This window comes from Podarcis liolepis, assembly GCF_965112155.1.
Source record: "Podarcis liolepis genome assembly, chromosome: 9".
Taxonomy (NCBI): domain Eukaryota; kingdom Metazoa; phylum Chordata; class Lepidosauria; order Squamata; family Lacertidae; genus Podarcis; species Podarcis liolepis.
Window position 1 is genome coordinate 59509553 of NC_139564.1, and position 18947 is coordinate 59528499.

General features: G+C 43.6%; 1 protein-coding gene across 1 annotated transcript in view; it reads right to left on the reverse strand.

Moving 5' to 3' along the window:
- Nucleotides 1-18947, reverse strand: part of GABRA4 (gamma-aminobutyric acid type A receptor subunit alpha4) — a 64123-nt gene that overhangs the window by 31307 nt on the left and 13869 nt on the right. Inside the window, exon 3 of the mRNA XM_083459997.1 lies at nt 2051-2118. Within this exon, the coding sequence (XP_083316123.1) occupies nt 2051-2118 (68 nt within the window). The remainder of the gene's footprint in view (nt 1-2050; nt 2119-18947) is intronic.

Below are 18947 nucleotides of genomic sequence, written 5' to 3' on the forward strand. Positions count from 1 at the left end.
AGCACGCAATTAAACTTGTACTCTAGCACAGAACTGGAAACAGAATGATTAATTCATTAACATATGTTAATGGTTTTCATGTCCACGCTATTTTTTTTAAACAGATGGACAAATTAAAATATGCAGTGGGCCACATGATTAATTATATCAGCCAAAATCAAAGGAATATTATCTAGTTTCAACAAATAAAACACAGATGGGATGATCCAAATGGGAAGTAGCGTGTCACAAAATGATCATGCAGCCCTTTATTTGGACACCACTTATGAGCACGCATGTTTCCTATGGCCTTCATAAATGTGTTCACAGGACTAAAAAAATGTGTGCGTGTGTGGATAAAGATCTATAGGTGCAGGCATATGGCTTGATGCAGAACCCTATGTGAACTGCAAAGGTCATATGGACATCTAGAGCAAAGAGGCTCCAGAGCAAAGGCGTACAAACCTCAGCAGAGAGGGCAAGTCCATATGGAAAAGGATATGCACACGAAGTTGATATTTTCAGCTGAAATCAAGTCCCAAATAAATGTGACTAGGTCTGAAACCTTAGCGAACCCATTGTGAAATCACTGGGCACTTGAAAAACATGCACTGGAAAATGCACGGATTGAGCAAGAGCAAGGCATAGACTAGAGTCACGACTATGCATTTGCTGCGACTTCCAAGCAGGAGGAGAGAAAATGTGTGGAAGATGGAAGTGGGTGTGAAACTCAACTACCTGAGAACCTCAGCTTGCACTTACAGTGGTACCTTGGTTCTCAAATGCCTTGGTTCCCAAACACCGAAAACCTGGAAGTAAGTATTCCAGTTTTTGAACATTTTTCGGAAGCTGAGCATCCAATGCAGCTGTCGGCTGTTGTTTCTGGGGTGCCTGCACCAATCAGAAGCTGCGCCTTGGTTTTTGAACATTTTGGAAGTCAAATGGACTTCCGGAATGGATTAAGTTTGGCGCTTTTGTTTTTGCTATTTATTTTGCATTTTTTGTTTTTGAGGCTTTTTCAGTTAATTTGTTTTTGTGACTGTGTGGAACCCAGTTCATCTACTGATTGATTGATTGATTGATTGATTGTGTGATTGCGGAAATGGATAAAAGCCACCTATCCAAACAATGACTATCATCAGTGCAGGTAAGAACAAAATTTAATTTTAATTTTTATCATTTACAATACTGTCTTATTTTTTTATAGTACAGTACATTGATTATTGCTTTCATTTTATGGATCAATGGTCTCGTTAGATAGCAAATTTCATGTTAAATTGCTGTTTTAGGGTTGTTTTTAAAAGTCTGGAACGGATTAATCCATTCTGCATTACTTTCTATGGGAAAGCGCACCCTGGTTTTGGAACGCTTTGGTTTTGGAACGGACTTCCGGGATGGATTAAGTTTGAGAACCACGGTACTGCTGTATTTGTTTATCTATTGGGAGGATTTATAGTCCTCACTGTTGGAATGAGAACAAGCAATACCTGATGAAACCTCAGAAGATTAATAAGATTTCTAGTAACTGAGGGCACAGCCTTATAGCTCTGCATTAGCTTCTTGCCCCTCCCTGTGACTTAAAGGAGTAGTATAAATTGTGCAAAATGAGGCAACTCAGGGGAATGGACGTCTTTTGCTTAATATGTACAGTTCATAGACTTCAGACTACCATGGCTCAGACTAAGTCTTTGATGCCAGTATCCAATACCTCTGTTCCTGCCATTGTTGTCCTTTGCATCCAGCAAGGTTATGAATTATTCTATATTGGGGTGACTATTCTCCAAAGAACTGGCTATATCATTTCCATAGCTGGTGTAAATCTGCTGAAAGTGATTTAAAACCAAAAAAACTCACACACATTGGTCTACATCCAGCCTGCATGGGAGGACCAGAATCAGGGCTTGCACATCTAAAAATAGCCTGAAAATTAGGCTGCTGCTAATCTTCCCTACTTTGCATGATTGACAGCAGTGCACAAAGGCATCTGAATTAGTCGTTCACTCATTACTGGGGTTCATTTCCTCACCGCCACCTCAACCCTACAAAATCAAAGAAAGCGAGTGATACCTACCATCTCTACATCAGAAACAGGTCCAAAACTGGTGACATAGATATCTGTTTTGACTTCAGTTACAGGACCTAATATATATAAAAAGGAAGTGAGCAAGGAAAATTGGAATGTTTCAGGTTTAAAAGCAGGAAAGATTGTACTGGGGGGGGGAGCCACATCTTATGCAATTGTCACTTTGACGATTCATTTGACTAATCGGAGGAAAATGCGCAGGCAGCATGTTCTTCCAACCAAGCCTGCTGAACTTGGAAATTCTTGCATAATGTTGATTTTCATGCCATCTCTTGACTTACGTAAGTACACTGGTATAATTCAGAAATGCTTTTGTAATGCGTTGTCTCGGATTGACATGGGCAAGAAAATACATGCACATGAAGATCTGGGAAAAGCTCTTTTTTATAGAGAGAAAAGTCGTCTGGTCCTTCAAACGTTGCTTCAAATTGGGTTAATGGGGAATATACAGCTGCATTCGCAAAGACTCAGTTCACATATAACACCAAACCATGGTTTGACACTAGAGGAGCAAACCCTATACTCAGTTGCTGCCTTGTTCACACTCCCTATCCCTCTTCCACTTTTGTGCTCCATCTGTTGCAGACCCTGCCATTTGCCGCAGACCATATTTTTCAGTTACATCCAAGCTGGTAAACTATGGTTTGTGCTTGCTTTGCAAATCAGTGTAACACCCTAAGATCAAATACTATTTTACAGTCCCATTCTGCAACGTAGGTACATGCCATAGTTTGCCAGTTTGGATGCAATGGCAAACTGGTTTACCAACAATCAGGAAGTAATCAATTGATAAGGGAGTGTAGAGGGAGGAGGATGGGATAAAGGTGTGGGCACAGAGTTCATTCCTGCGTGTGAACCTATCCAGAGTGTGATCCAACTACACGAGAAATAGAAAACATAAAGAAGTTAGAATTCCCAATGCAATCCTACCACACCTTGCTCAGAATACACACAGGTCCCACTATCCACCTGCTCATTATGTGAAAATTCACTTATCCAAACACAAAGAATTATGCCAAAACCTTGCTGCACACATGGCTGATTCAGATATCCAAACAGCCAGAGTTTGCCCACTTCCTTACTTTTTTTGTGCTTTGCTGGCCAGGGGCTGCCATTTTAAGGTAAAAACCATGGAGAGAGGGAGTGGGGAGAAAGATTCGGACAAATCACCAAGCAGGATAATTCAGACAAATCAGGGAGCAGGAGACATTAGACAAAATCAGATTTTTCCTCTGCCTCTATTTTGCTAGTTGGCTGCAGGAAGATAGCTCATGGATTAGAAACGTTCCCATAAGAAATAATGGCTCATCAGCTCATTATGTGAATGCTCACTTAACAAATTATTTCCTGGGAATGCATTGTGTTCAGAAGGTGGGACCTGCATTAATTTATGAGAATACTGTGGCTCCCAAGCATTTTCGGGGGGGGGGAGAGATTTGCCCTCCAAGTCATTTGAGTTTAACATCCTTGACCACAATTAATGTCCAGGCTAATCAGTTCACAGCAAAGGAAGGAGCAAAGTGGCCGTGCGTGCCGTCAAAATGCTCATACATATTTTGTCTTAATAAGCCAAGTTATGGTTTATTAAGCCAAGTTACATAGCCAGCATGTTCACATACTGAGCTGGAAAACAAGTCACCAGCATCTATTGTCCATTATAGCCTCTTAATACCCTACGCCCCATTTTAGTTTTTCAAACGCCTATAGCAAACAAAATAGCAACAGTGTCCATAATATTTCCACAAAACAATTTATCCTTATTAGATTTTTAAAAAAATCAGCATACTGGCTGGCATTCTTTGCTGCCTCCAAAAGCTATTTTGTCTCAAGTAGGTATATTTGAAAGGCATGATCTATTGGTGCTTGTTTGAGCACATCCTTCCATCTCCTTAAACTATTATCCAAAACACATTTATTACTTCAACCCCCCTGAAAGGCACACAGACTTACACTTAGGTAAGTCTGTGATGGGAAGGAATTATTTAGCTAGGCAGGCGGAAACCTCCACCATGCTCTCTCCAGGTTCAAAATCTTTAAAGTATCATGGGGGCAACCTTTGATCCAATCTAGCAGAGCTTTTCTTATGTTCTTATGACTTTAGCAGGTGGACAGGGATAATAATATAGATGGGTTCTGCTGCAAAACTGTGTATCTTAAAAAAGACCTCAGGCATATAGAATATTTTTTATTTTATTTGGTTGGTTGGTTGGTTAGTTAGTTAGTTAGTTAGTTAGTTAGTTAGTTAGTTAGTTAGTTAGTTAGTTAGCTAGCTAGCTAGTTAGTTAGTATACACACACACCCCTTCATCCATAGATTCAAGGCAATTCACAACATCAGTGATGGACCTACATTTTGGGGGCCCTGAAGCTTGTACCATCATGGAAGCCCTTTCACAACCAGCAATGAGGTCTGGGCATAGCTGTCAACCGTCCCTTATTTGGCGGGAAAGCCCCTTATCCCAGCGCTGTGTCCCGCTGCTGTCCCTTATTGATGATGTCCCTTAAATTTCCCAGGTTTCAAAAGAAGCAGCTCCTCTCCCTCCCTCCCTGCTGGCCAGGGAGGAGGGAGGCTCCAACTGTGTTGCTTGGCTGCGTTGCTCACCCAATAAGGAGTCTAAGAATGACTGGGGGGTGGAGCTTGCATGCCTTGTGCCGATCAAATCGGCCGTGTTGCCTGGGGACTCGCCTTTGCTCAGCGCTTCCCAGCAGAGAGGTGATAGTGGTTTTCCTTGCTGCATCCCCTTTGCCGGGTTGCTGCGCTGTGGGAACCACCGCTTGAGGCTTCGTTTGGCTGTTGGCTGGGCTTTCTGCCTTTGGCTTGGAGGGGCTCAGAAGTCGAACATACCTGTGTTTGGAAAATCCCTTATTTTGGCTGCTGATCCCTTATTTTCAAGGCTGCTGGTCCCTTATTTTCAAATCTGTAAGTTGACAGCTTTGGGTCTGGGTAGCCACTATTATCTTCTGCAATGGGCTTGTTCCATGACAGATCAGCACACCTTTACAACATCTGTGCTACTGACTCTAAAACTTTGGGATGGTTGAAATATATGCAACAAATATATACAACTCAGATGGAGTCATGTGACTCTAATTGGGTCGCAGTGTGGACGAAAGTCACTTCTGGGGCGCCACCAGGATTAGGAGCCCTGAAGTTTAACCTTCATTAGTTTCATTGTTGATTCATCCCTGATTGTTATTCTCTTTGGCTATACCAAAGGAGAAGACGTTCCATATATTTCGAAGCCTTCAAACTTCCAGGCTGTTGAGTTTATTGGGCTCTTTTAAACAACTCTTGCAGCCTAGCAGGCACAATGTGACAACACTGTGAAGATTTTGTTGAAAGGTAAAGCGCATTTGCCTTGTGCCTAACATTGTTGTGTGCGCAAATGTCACTTAGTGTCAAAATGCAGAAAGGAAGCATAAGCAATGAGAAAAGTGAAATTATTATTTCCCATTGGCCCGATATGGAGGTTTCAAGCTGCTAACTGAACGCAGAACAAAAGCGTGTAAAATTACCTCACTTCACAGTTTGTAAATTACACCTAAGAGTTCAGTTCGGAAGAAGATGAATGCAGGAATCACTAGAAGCTTTTCCCAACAAAGCAGCAATATACAAGCTATGTTAGGATCACAGTCACCTCAAACAGCTCCTGCAATTTTCTAGTTCAAAAGTCTTCACCTTCTATCTCTTTTTTCTGACTTTCCATTTTTAATTCATAGGTCATCAAGATTGTGCAGCTGCTTGAAATCAACTCCTAAAAGTCCCCACATCTTCCTGTTGGAATGACAGCTTTTCTGAACATGACTTTATTCGCTCAGGGTTGACAAACCTCTGACCTATGGGCAAAATTAGGCTTGCCAGGCCTCCCTACTTCACCTGCAAGGGCATTTTGGACTCACTGTACATCTGGCTTGGATGTCCTTGTTGTAAACTTATTGCTTATTGCAGGGCATTTGGTTCCATGTGTGTAAAGCTTTTGCATTGCTGGGTTCTCTTTTACACACCTGAAGATCTTGTATCAGTGGTCAAGCTAACATGCCAAAGCATACAGAACTAATGCTTCAACTGTCATTGGAAATCCATCGGATTGCTTTTGTTTGATTCAAAGCCAGCGGACCTGATGGGATACCTGCCAAAGTCTTCAAAGTGGGCAGAAATGAACTGACACAACAACTTCACAAGCTCATTGAAAAAATCTGGGGGAGAGAGGAGATCCCAGCAGACTTTAGGGATGTCAAAATTATCAACCTTTTTTTAAAAAAGGTGATAGAATGGATTGCGGAAACTATAGAGGCATCTCTTTATTAACTGTGGCCTGCAGTTAATAAAGATCTTGTAAGGATCTTAGCAAACTGTCTCCTAACTATATCTGAGGCTGCCCTTCCTGAATCCCAAAATGGTTTCTGACTTTCTAGGGGGACAGTGGACATGATTTTTCACTGCTTGACAGATTCAAGAAAAATGCAGAGAGCAAAACCATCCCCTGTATATGGCATTTATCAACCTGACTAAGGCCTTTGACATTGTAAATCGTAGTGCCCTGTGGACCGTCCTTCTGAAAATCGGCTGCCCAGATAAATTTGTGGATATCCTTCAGCTCCTCCATGATAATATGACAGAAACAATTCCAGATAACAATGGCTCTCAAAGTGAACCATTCACAGTGGGAGCAAGTGTTAAGCAGGGTTGCGTTATTGCCCCAACTCTATTAATTGTTTTCATTGCCATGATCCTACACATTGTCAAAGGGAAACTCCCCACCAGGGCAGAAATCATATATCAACAGATGGAAAGCTCTTTAACTTGAGTAGGGTGGTTACCTACTCAAAGAGTAAGTTACCATAACTTCCATCATAGAGCTTCAATATACTGATGACAATGTAGCGTGTGCACACTCAGAGGATGACTTCCAAGCCATTCTAAATATCTTCACAGAACCCTACAAAAAGCTTGGCCTATCACTCAACATCCAAAAAAACCCAAAGTGCGGCACCAACAAGGACAAAACAACCCCTCTGTAGTGCCACAAATCCAACTCAATGGTGCAATGTTGGAGAGTGTCAATCACTTTTCCTACCTAGGCAGTTATCTTGCCACAAGGGCCAACATTGATTCCGAAATTCAGCATTGCCTGAGCTCGGCAAATGCAGCTTTCTCCCAATTGAAGAACAGAGTGTTTGAGCACCAGGACATTCTCAGGGAAACCAAAATGCTTGTTTACAAAACTATTGTACTACCAGCCTTACTGTATGCTTGTGAAACACAGACCACCTATAAACGCCATCACCAACTCCTCGAAAGATTCCAACAATGGTGTCTGTGGAAAAAAAATCATATCACTTGGGAAGACAGGCAAACTAATGCTAGTGTACTGGAAGAAGCAAAGATCACCAGTGTCGAAGCAATGATTCTTCAACATCAACTTCGTTGGACTGCTCGTGTTGTTTGCATGCCTGATTATCATCTTCCAAAGCAACTACTCTATTCCGAACTTAAAAATGGAAAGCGTAATGCTGGTGGTCAACAAAAGAGGTTTAAAGACTTTCTCAAGACAAATCTTTAAAAATGTATATAAACACCGACAACTGGGAAACACTGGCCTGTGAGTGCTCCAATTGGAGAACAGCCTTTACCAAATGTGTCGTAGACTTTGAAGATGCTCAAACTCAGGACAAAAGGAAGAAACATGCTAAGAGGAAGGCACGTTTGGCAAACCCTCACCTTGATCAACTCCTGCCTGGAAACCTATGCCCCACTGTGGAAGGATGTGTGGATCCAGAATTGGCCTCCACAGTCACTTATGGACTCATTGTTAAAACCATGTTTATGGAAGACAATCTTACTCGGCTATGAGTGATCGCCAAAAAAGAAGAAGACATGTGCAATGGTAGAGGCCTGGCTGGAAAGATTAAAACTCGCCACTGCTACACAGGAGATAGAATGAAGAAAAGGAAATACGAATTTGCTCTACCCCATAGCTTGATCAAATGTGGCTAGGAGCTAGGTGGAGCCATAAGGTAAAGGTAAAGGGACCCCTGACCATCAGGTCCAGTTGTGGCCGACTCTGGGGTTGTGGTGCTCATCTTGCTTTCTTGGCCGAGGAAGCCAGCATACAGCTTCCAGGTCATGTGGCCAGCATGACTAAGCCGCTTCTGGCGAACCAGAGCAGCACACGGAAACACCGTTTACCTTCCCGCCGGAGCGGTACCTATCTACTTGCACTTTGACATGCTTTTGAACTGCTAGGTTGGCAGGAGCTGGGACCAAGCAACGGGAGCTCACCCCGTCACGGGGATTTGAACCGCAACCTTCTGATCGGTAAGCCCTAGGCTCTGTGGTTTAACCCACAGCGCCACCTGCATCCCTCAAGGTGGAGTCATAGATCTTAACAAAGTGTAGACTTGCATTTTGACTTGAAATGTCCGTTTTGAGCTTCTCAGAAGTATGTAAAGGCAAGACGTGGGTGGGGAGCACTGGCCCACAATGGCGCCTGCCAGAGAGGTGCCAGAACTGCGCTCCAGTGCACATCAACTGAAAAAACACTGATTAAAGCCTTTATAGATACATTTTTTTAAAGCCCACATTCCTTCTATTGCTTCCCTCCCTCTGCTTCCTGCACTACTGATTGTTAGTTCTTTTTGGCAGAGACCTGCTCTCTCTTTTTTAATGTGTTGTTCTCTGGAATTTCATGTGTCATAAAAGCACTATGAAAATTAAATAATAATATACTTTGAACCACCCAGTGCATGCAACACGTAAACAACCAGCAATGGGAAACATCCATAGTAAGATCTACTAACTGAACCTCAAGCTAATCCTAAGGGAGTACACATACTCTGAAGCGTGAGACCAAAAGTAGTGAGGGAAATGTTTAGGAATTCAAAGACTAATTTAACACCATTTCAGACAGTACAGAACACCCTGGGTGCCAGCTTGCGTGCTGAAGTGTAAGACACAAACATGAAATGCCAGCCAGGACCTGCTTATCCTTAATACCTAAATTTATTTTGGTTTAGAACTTAACATACCCAGGCAAAGTGGCACAACAAGGTGCTACTGAGGGAAATTGTTTTATTACCACATTGAAAAGAAAAAGAAAACATCTGCTCACAGTACAGGTGAACATTCTGATGCTAAGGTATACAGTTATTACACAAGAGCAAGCTAATGCTGGGTTGGAGAAAATTAAAAACTGCTTCTTGGTGGACCTTCTAAAAAAATCCCCGTTTGCATTCTTGCCTTCCAGGAACTATTTATAGATTCAGTGGCGAGCATTTTTAATGTCAGCTAAATAGTAGGGGAGCTTTACACACACTGCAATGGGCACTGTCAAGTATGAATCACCGCTCAGAGGAACAAACATTCCAAAGAATGGAAAGCAACTGAGTGCAAAATCCAATTGTGGTTCGAGGACCTGATCTCCGCGTAGTGGAATGAAAACACGAGGACACGTGATATAAGGTTAATGGGCAAGAAAAGGCCACAACTTTATTGATTACAGCAAGTGAAAAGGTATTGGCTTAGGCATTGGATTACGTCAGCTGACTCCACCCCCTCAGAGAGGGGTGAGTCTAAAACAGGGGGGTTTATTCACCAGTAGGTGGAGCCTGTTGATGCTAATCCAACTATAAGCTCTCCCCTGATGTCACCGAGGGTCGTGCCAAGGCCTCCCACCAAGCAGGCATCGGACAGAATACACGACCGCCAGATTCCTTTAACGGAATACCCAAAAATTGAAGGCATAGGCGATGGCCACACCTAGCCCTTCGACACACCACAACACATTATTCCAATGCCTAACCTACCCACCAATACCACGAAAGTCATGACAATTGCTACGAGGTAGGCGAAAAAACCAAAAAGCCTAATGCCAAATGGAAAAATTCCTACCAGGCCCCCCGGACAACCAGGGCAACCAACCTAAGGTCCATAGCAAGGCCAAAAGAAAACTGAGACCCTGAGCTCTAAGGGAGTGGAGGGTGGTTGACTCGCGACGGGACGATGAAAAGTGAGGCCGGAAGGCTGGTGCCGCAGCAATTTGGGCTGCTAAACACACCCCCTCGCAGGCACCTGGTTGGGTGCCTGCCCGTGGGCGTAGGCCAGCCAGGTGAGTGGGAGGCAGGGGGCTAACGCCCCCTGCTTGAGGCGGAGTCCGGCTCCCGACCACAACCACTCCCCTCTCTTGCAGGAGGAGAGTCTTTATTACTCAGTTTCACATCAGACAGGGAGAGTGTCCAGTGGCTGCCCCACCCCAATCTCACGTCGGCTGCCGAGCCTCACTCTCTGCCACTCACTTTCGGCTGAGATGATAATAGGCAAACTGGGAACAGAAGAACAGAAGAGGGACTGCTTCGGTGTGGAAAAGCACATTTGGAGCAGGCAGATCTGTAACTTCCCAGCAAATTACGCCTTTAAATTGATAATAAATATTTATGAATATAAAATGCTTTTATTGGTGGGCTGGGGGAGGGCAGTTGCACTTCACTCTCTCCTACTCAGATATCTAGGCTGGTTGCTCAAGAGCAGCAACAGACTTCCAATTCATTAGTATTCCAAGTCTTCTTTGCCTGCACTGGCTCCTCGTTAGTTTCTCAGCCCAATTCAAGGGGCTGCCTTGAAAGCCCACAAGAGCCTTTGTCCTGCGCACCTTACGGAGCATCTCTAATATGCTGCTTCCTGTTCTTTAAGAACTGGTGTCGCCTAGTGATGCGTAAGGATTATATAACCTATCTGAATCTCTTTGAACACTTGAAAGCACTAAGTAACACTTAGCATTTATAATTCTTTGAATGTGACCTTGGACCATGTCCCATTGCTGGCGCTAGGCACAGAGTCGGGACTTCTCTAAGATGGTATAGTACTTATACTTTTTTCATAATGCATTTAATGCACACAAAAATATTTATATCCTGCTTCCCCAGTTCGTCTCCAGGATGCCCAGGGTGGTGAACACCATCAGAATTTAATAATAATAATAATAATAATAATAATAATAATAATAATAATAATAATTTTTATTTATAGCACACACATACAGAGATGCAAGCTTACAGAAAGAGCAAGTTTTTTTATTTTAAAAAGATAATTTTTTAGCATTCAGTAACCAGAAAGGCCTGCCAGCACGCACACACATACAAAATTCACTTTGTGCAAAATACCAACACAGACAGCTCTCTTGGAAAAGAGAGTGCTGTCAATTGGGTGCTGCCACAGAGACGGCCTTTTCCTGAATCCCCTCCAACAACATGTATGGCAGACAAATGGGGGGAAGAAGAAGAAGAGTTTGGATTTGATATCCCGCTTTATCACTACCCGAAGGAGTCTCAAAGCAGCTCACATTCTCCTTTCCCTTCCTCCCCCACAACAAACACTCTGTGAGGTGAGTGAGGCTGAGAGACTTCAGAGAATTGTGACTAGCCCAAGGTCACCCAGCAGCTGCATGTGGAGGAGCGGAGACGCAAACCCAGTTCACCAGATTACAAGTCCACCGCTCTTAACCACTACACCACACTGGAGAATCAAGCAGAGCTCCTCAAAAGTCCTGTGTGGGCAGACAGGCTCATAGAGTTAGAGCTAGTAATGGCTGGTGCCCATTTGGGCTGGCAGGATGGGAGACAGGGAGGTCAGCAGTGGGTGGCACCACAGCCAATGACAGGCAATGCCACCCTCTGACTGGTTGCAAGTAAGAAACGAGGCAGCCTGGGGATTACTGAGGGCACACTGAAATTGGTGGGTTAATACCTCGTTTGCCCTAATGAAACCCCTTCTATTCCTGGAAGTATTTTGGTGCCAACTATTTAGGGTGTAAGTATGGTGCTCTCCAATCTCCCCTTTTTTATTTAAGTTTTTTATCTTTCAGTTCGCTGTTAGTGTTTCTATGCGATTTTGAACCTGTGCATCGATTTGAGCATGGCTTATACAGTGGTACCTCGGGTTAAGTACTTAATTCGTTCCAGAGGTCCGTACTTAACCTGAAACTGTTCTTAACCTGAAGCACCACTTTAGCTAATGGGGCCTCCTGCTGCTGCCGCACCGCCGGAGCATGATTTCTGTTCTCATCCTGAAGCAAAGTTCTTAACCTGAAGCACTATTTCTGGGTTAGCGGAGTCTGTAACCTGAAGCGTCTGTAACCTGAAGTGTATGTAACCTGAGGTACCACTGTATACAAAATGAACTAACCTACACAAACATGCAACTAGAAGAGTAAATGTTCGCCACAGCCACAAAACTATGAAGTCAGCGTATATTTGCCACTTGTTTTGTATAACTGTACACCCTACTCACAGAAAAAATGATGTTTTGGTCTGCATAGCTGCAAAAATAGACTTGAAATGGTTTCTCCATAAACATCCAAGCCTATATATCTGTAGCCACACGGCCTAGAAATTTGGTTGTGTGTTTTTTAAAAAGACAACTGCAGTTCTCAGGAGGTTGTAGTCAAACTGTATGCTTGTATGACAGTTCTTCAGAATCACAGAAGCTCTGTAGCCCTGCTGCTGAGTAATCTATGCAGTACCAAAAAGATCTACTTTGTTGGTATGGTTTTGAAGCTGTGGCCCTGCATATTCCTTAAGGAGGCAGGTCATAAGAAACCTCCTCTTAAAGTTTGTATGCCATTATTGGTTTTTCTTTTCTGTGGTGAGTAGTCTCAGACAAGTGTGTGGTGTCCAATATGATGGAAAGGCAGATATCAACCTGATTGAATCCTGACAAGACAGAAGTACTGTTTCTGGGGAAGAGGAGGCGGGCAGGTGTGGAGGATTCCCTGGTCCTGAATGGGGTAACTGTGCCCCTGAAGGACCAGGTGTGCAGCCTGGGAGTCATTTTGGACTCACAGCTGTCCATGGAGGCACAGGTTAAATCCGTGTCCAGGGCAGCTGTGTACCAGCTCCATCTGGTACGTAGGCTGAGACCCTATCTGCCTGCGGACTGCCTCGCCAGAGTGGTGCATGCTCTGGTCATCTCCCGCTTGGACTACTGCAATGCGCTCTATGTGGGGCTACCTTTGAAGGTGACCCGGAAACTACAACTAATCCAGAATGCAGCAGCCAGACTGGTGACTGGGAGCGGCCGCCGAGACCATATAACACCGGTCTTGAAAGACCTACATTGGCTCCCAGTACGTTTCCGAGCACAATTCAAAGTGTTGGTGCTGACCTTTAAAGCCCTAAATGGCCTCGGTCCAGTATACCTGAAGGAGCGTCTCCACCGCCATCGTTCTACCCGGACACTGAGGTCCAGCACCGAGGGCCTTCTGGCGGTTCCCTCACTGCGAGAAGCCAAGTTACAGGGAACCAGGCAGAGGGCCTTCTCGGTAGTGGTGCCCTCCCTGTGGAACGCCCTCCCACCAGATGTCAAAGAGAACAACAACTACCAGACTTTTAGAAGACATCTGAAGGCAGCCCTGTTTAGGGAAGCTTTTAATGTTTGATGTATCACAGTATTTTAATATTCGTTTGGAAGCCGCCCAGAGTGGCTGGGGAAACCCAGCCAGATGGGCGGGGTATAAATAATAAATTATTATTATTATTATTATTATTATTATTATTATTATTATTATTATTATTATTATTATTATTATTATCTCCACCAAGTTTCCCTCGCAAGCTGACCATTGGCCTGATGGGAGTTCATCTATAAAGCACCTCATTGGCCACCACATGCAGATATGTGCAGGGACACCTCAATAAACAAAAAATAATGATGTCTACATAGAAAGCATCCCCTAAGGAAAAGAAGTTTGAAAACATTGCTGTAGAGGAGATAAACTGAAGATCGCAACCACATCTATGACATCTTCCTGATTCAAAGAAGGTCATTTGAAGAAATTATGAGGTAATTTGCTTTTCACTGTTATTCAACACTCAGCCTATCAGCTAAAGATGCCAACAAGGTATCAACAGGGGCCAATTTCGTGAGCAGGACACCTGTCCACTGGGGACAGTGCTAAGAATACCATCTAATTTTGCCAAGGTCACTGAGCAGTAGACAGATGGTAATAACTTCAGTCACTACCAACCTGGGAAAGAAATCAAGAAAGACAATGTATAGGTAAATACTAGGCCCATATCTTTTTAGCAGTCATCTGAGTCATCCAGTTTTGCCATTTGGACAGCTGCCTGGAAAACCGATCAGCCTCACTTCATGGCTTAAATGACACTGACAATTTTGTTTTTCAGGTAAGCAGAATAAGTTTGTAACAAAAGGATGAAGCCAATTGTATAAAGGGCTTTTTGGAACACTTGTTGTATGAAAATTATCTCCGAAGAATCGTAGAAAACCACATTCTTTGAATTTCCAGTTTTTCTCTTGTTTTCTGACAGACTGGCTACCAAGGCTTAAGTCAAAGCTTGCACTGAATACAGGTGGGGAGCATTTCGCATGGGGGTTCCATTCCCAGCCCCCCCCCCCCACATCGACGGAGTGCATATAAGTGTGCCCCATTATACCCCTTCTGCTCCACCTCCATTCCTTCTACAGTTCCACCCTCTTCTGGGTCCAAAAGGACCCCTGTGTTGGTGACTGCATGTCATATATGACTTTAGCTATAGGGCAGGTAAAAATATGACTGGGTCAAAAGCAGGCTAGAGGCTTCATCAGGTGATGAATAGCACACACAAAACATTTTGCAAGCACTAGCAAGTATTATTAAGGGACATGGGTGGCGCTGTGGGTTAAACCATAGAGCCTAGGACTTGCCGATCAGAAGGTTGGAGGTTCGAATCCCCGCGACAGGGTGAGCGCCCGTTGCTCGGTCCCTGCTCCTGCCAACCTAGCAGTTCGAAAGCACAAAGTGCAAGTAGATAAATAGGTACCACTCCGGCGGGAAGGTAAATGGCGTTTCTGTGTGCTGCTCTGGTTCGCCAGAAGCAGCTTAGTCATGCTGGCCACATGACCCGGAAGCTGTGCACCAGCCAATAAAAGTGAGATGAGTGCCACAACCCGAGTCGGCGACGACTGGACCTAATGGTCAGGAGTCCCTTTACCTTTTAAACAAATATTATTATTATTACCCATTCTTCATTCTGACATCCCAGAGTGAGTGACAGCAATTCAAAATACAACATTTTAAAAAGTTTAAAACAATCAGCATCAAATGATATAGTCGCTTCCCAGTTCACAAGCTCCTGAACCAGACCTCATTATATTTATCATTAACTGCACCCACGTACGCACCCCTGCTGCAATTATCTGCCTGGTTACTGGTGAAGGAACTTAAGATCAAATCATATATTTTTTAATAAATAAATAAAAGGGTTAGAACTCCTGCAGAGAAATGCCTTTTGATCCAGGGTAAATGCACTCACGTTTTCCAAAGGGTGAAGTTCTTTGGAGTATTATAATTATTACATTTTCTCTGAGCTGTCAGAGCACTCCGTGTATAATCATCACAGTAATGGTTAAAAGAAGCCTTCAAGGTAGGTCAGTATATTTAAACCCATATTACAGATCAGGACTGGGGGCAAAACTCCCAGTACACACAGTAATAACTCGCAAATGATCTCCAAAATAATAAATAGGTAAGAAGGAAATCCAGGATTGGGCCATTTTGAGTGCATAAGCAGCAGAGATGGAAGAGGTGCTTAACCCATTTGTTAATGTCCCTAGCATAGCTGTCAACCGTCCCTTATTTGGCGGGAAACTGCCTTATCCCAGCGCTGTGTCCTGCTGCTGTCCCTTATTGATAATGTCCCTTAAATTTCCCTGGTTTCAAAGGAAGCAGCTCCTCTCCTTCCCTCCCTGCTGATCCCTTATTTTCGAGGCTGCTGGTCCCTTATTTTCGAATCTGTAAGTTGACAGCTATGGTCCCAAGCTCCACCCACTGTTACAGGAGCCCACAAAGCTTGCAAAGCCACGATGGGAAAAAGCAGGGAGCAGGGAGTTAAGTGGAGCAGAATACCAGTCAGCAGAAAATAGGATAAGCACCCCTCCACTCAGACTTGGCCCTTTCCAAAAAATGTTTTTCATTTTCAAATAAAAGAACACAGAGGCTTGGTTAGGCTCATTTGGGCCTAACACATAGATTGCTCTTATGAGATACGGGTTTCAGTGCCAGATTTACATATAAGCTAAACAAGCTGTAGCTTAGGGCCCCACTCTCTTGGGGACCCACAAAAAAATTAAAGGGAAAAAACCTGGATGTACATTTCCAAAATATAAGATAAAAAAACGAAAAAAAACAAAACCTACATATAGCAACAGTGTTTTGTGTTGTGTAGGCTCCTGTGATGTAAGTAATGGGCCCCACCTGCTAGCCTGCTCCCTAAAATATCACTGGTTTGCTCATTTCTATATATAGGGTGCCTACATTCTGCGTGGACTGGTTGCATGGCAACATGTGCAAATGGCTTTAGATACCTATTAGGTCCATAAATTACCATATAGCATATATTCAACACAAAAAACAGTGACTGTTTGTTGTTGACAAAGGACAGCTGTATTTTGGCATTTGTCCTGTGTTCAGTGCAATCCTATGCATGCATACTCAGAAGGAAGCTCTGTTGTGTTCAATGGGGCTTAGCAACCCTAGGCATACCACAATGTGAGTTCCGCTAAAAATGACAGAGTTTTCTCTAGAGAAAACATTTCTGCTTCTGAGTAAACACAAACAGAATTTCACTGTGTATCATTTTCCTCTTTCCCACTTATCACAAGGGATCGTGTGGGTGTGAAATGTAGCCAGGGAAGGGATCATTCCCTGACAGGTGAAATGTGTGCTCATTGGCTAGGTAGGTTTCTCTAGTAAAGCAGGGCTAAATCCACATCCTTTTTTTTTTTTTTTTTTTTTGCCTTCTCTACACCATATGCTTAAAGTACATCCAACATGCATTACTTCCCCCAAAGAATGCTGGGAACTGTAGTCTACCCCCTTAGGTAAAGGTAAAGGGACCCCTGACCATTAGGTCCAGTTGTGGCCCACTCTGGGGTTGTGGCGCTCATCCTGCTTTATTGGACGAGGGAGCCGGCGTACACCTTCCAGGTCATGTGGCAGCATGACTAAGCCGCTTCTGGCAAACCAGAGCAGCATGGAAACGCTGTTTACCTTCCCACTGGAGTGGTACCTATTTATCTACTTGCACTTTGACGTGCTTTCGAACTGCTAGGTTGGCAGGAGCAGGGACCGAGCAACGGGAGCTCACCCCGCCACGGGGATTTGAACCGCCGACCTTCTGATCAGCAAGTCCTAGGCTCTGTGGTTTAACCCACAGTGCCACCCGCGTCCCTTCAGTCTACCCCCTTACAGAATTGCAATTCCCAGCACCCTTAACAAACTACATTTCCCAGGATTTGGGGTGGGGGAGCCATGTGCTTTAAATGTGCACTGAGTGTGCTTTAAAGTACACATTCAGCTTTTCTTGTTAAGGTTGCTTTCCTGTACCAGTCCCCCATCCCTTTTTTTGTCCCAAATCCTTCACTTAGAAATTACTGAGCGCTTTGTGTGTGTGGCTATAAGCATCACTGCAGTCCCCCTGATTATTTCCTTCTGAAAGAACAGCAAACTCTAGTGATAAGTGGGAGTGGATAAGCTATGCTGTTGCATTAAATTAGTAACAATTAAAATGGCATGTTAAAGATTAAGGCGACCATCTGGGTAATACTTACAAGCTTGCAAATCCCATTGAAGAGAAGGCAAACTTGTAAGTCGTGTCAGGGCTACATCCTTTAATCAGTATCTGTGAGGAACAGCCACCAAATCCAACCTGAGAACACTTAACACTTAAATAAACCATAAAAAACCTAATTATAGTTATAGAATAACCAATCCATAATCACTCTTGGCATGTATATATCAAACTTCAAGTGGGCAAAGTGCATTGCATGCAACGTCTTCGTAGTTCTTACAACAAAAATAGTAGCTTGTCTAGTAAATTGACAGCTCAGGTGAAACTTTTGGTATGACAGTAGGACAGGGATATGGAACCTGTGTCCCTCCAAAAGTTGATGAACTCCAATTCCCATCTTCCCTAGCACTGACCTGTTAGGATTCTTTCCCCGTGTCGCAGTCATGGGATTGGTTATATCACATAACGGTCTATGTTTTCATTCCACATTGTGGGAAGTGGCAGAGACAGGATGTTTGTATTACTGTGTTTCTGTGATGTAGGACATTTGTCCTTTGTTCTTTCTCTTTGCTGTCTGATGCTGAAGAGGAAGGAGATGAGTTACGATGCTCCGAGTGTGTATATGTAAAGAAATGTAGTTTAGCCAAAATGTTGGGCTATTGAGTGTGTACGCTGGCTGCCTATACTCTGCTGATCCTGAAGTGTGCTGATGCTTCTAAGGCATCAGTCGCTGTAATGTTCGGGCTTGACAAAGATTTTAAATCTCCTGAACGAACGAACGACCAGAAGGGAGAGAACATACCAGTCAGGCATGTGTCTGTGCCAGACTCATACTCATGTGTAGGAGTCTGAGGGGAACTGGGGTCCGATATCGCCTGAAAAGCCACAAGTTTTCCATCCTTTGGGGAAACATTGGGAAGTATGGATACAACACAAGAAGTTGTAATATGCGGTGATTTGGTAACCTTTCTAGAACTGAGCAATGGGGAATGTATGGAGCCAAATAAGCAGGTGCAATTATAACACTGGTTTACTATGAGCTTGAACAATCAATAAATAGTGAGTGTTTGAGAAACAAGGCCAGAGGCCTAAATTGATATAACCCGCGGCCACAAAATGGCTACCCCATTTGCTCCTCACAAATCCATTGCTGAAGTGTTGGGTCATTTTTCTGAATTGCTCAATGCATTTTTTATTAAATTAATAACCCTGACCTTTCTGCTTCTTTCTGCCATTACTACGGACTGGCCTTCCTTCTGTTACGGAAATTGGCCCAAGATGATTGGCTGACAATTCTTTTCCTTACTGAGAGCTCATTGATA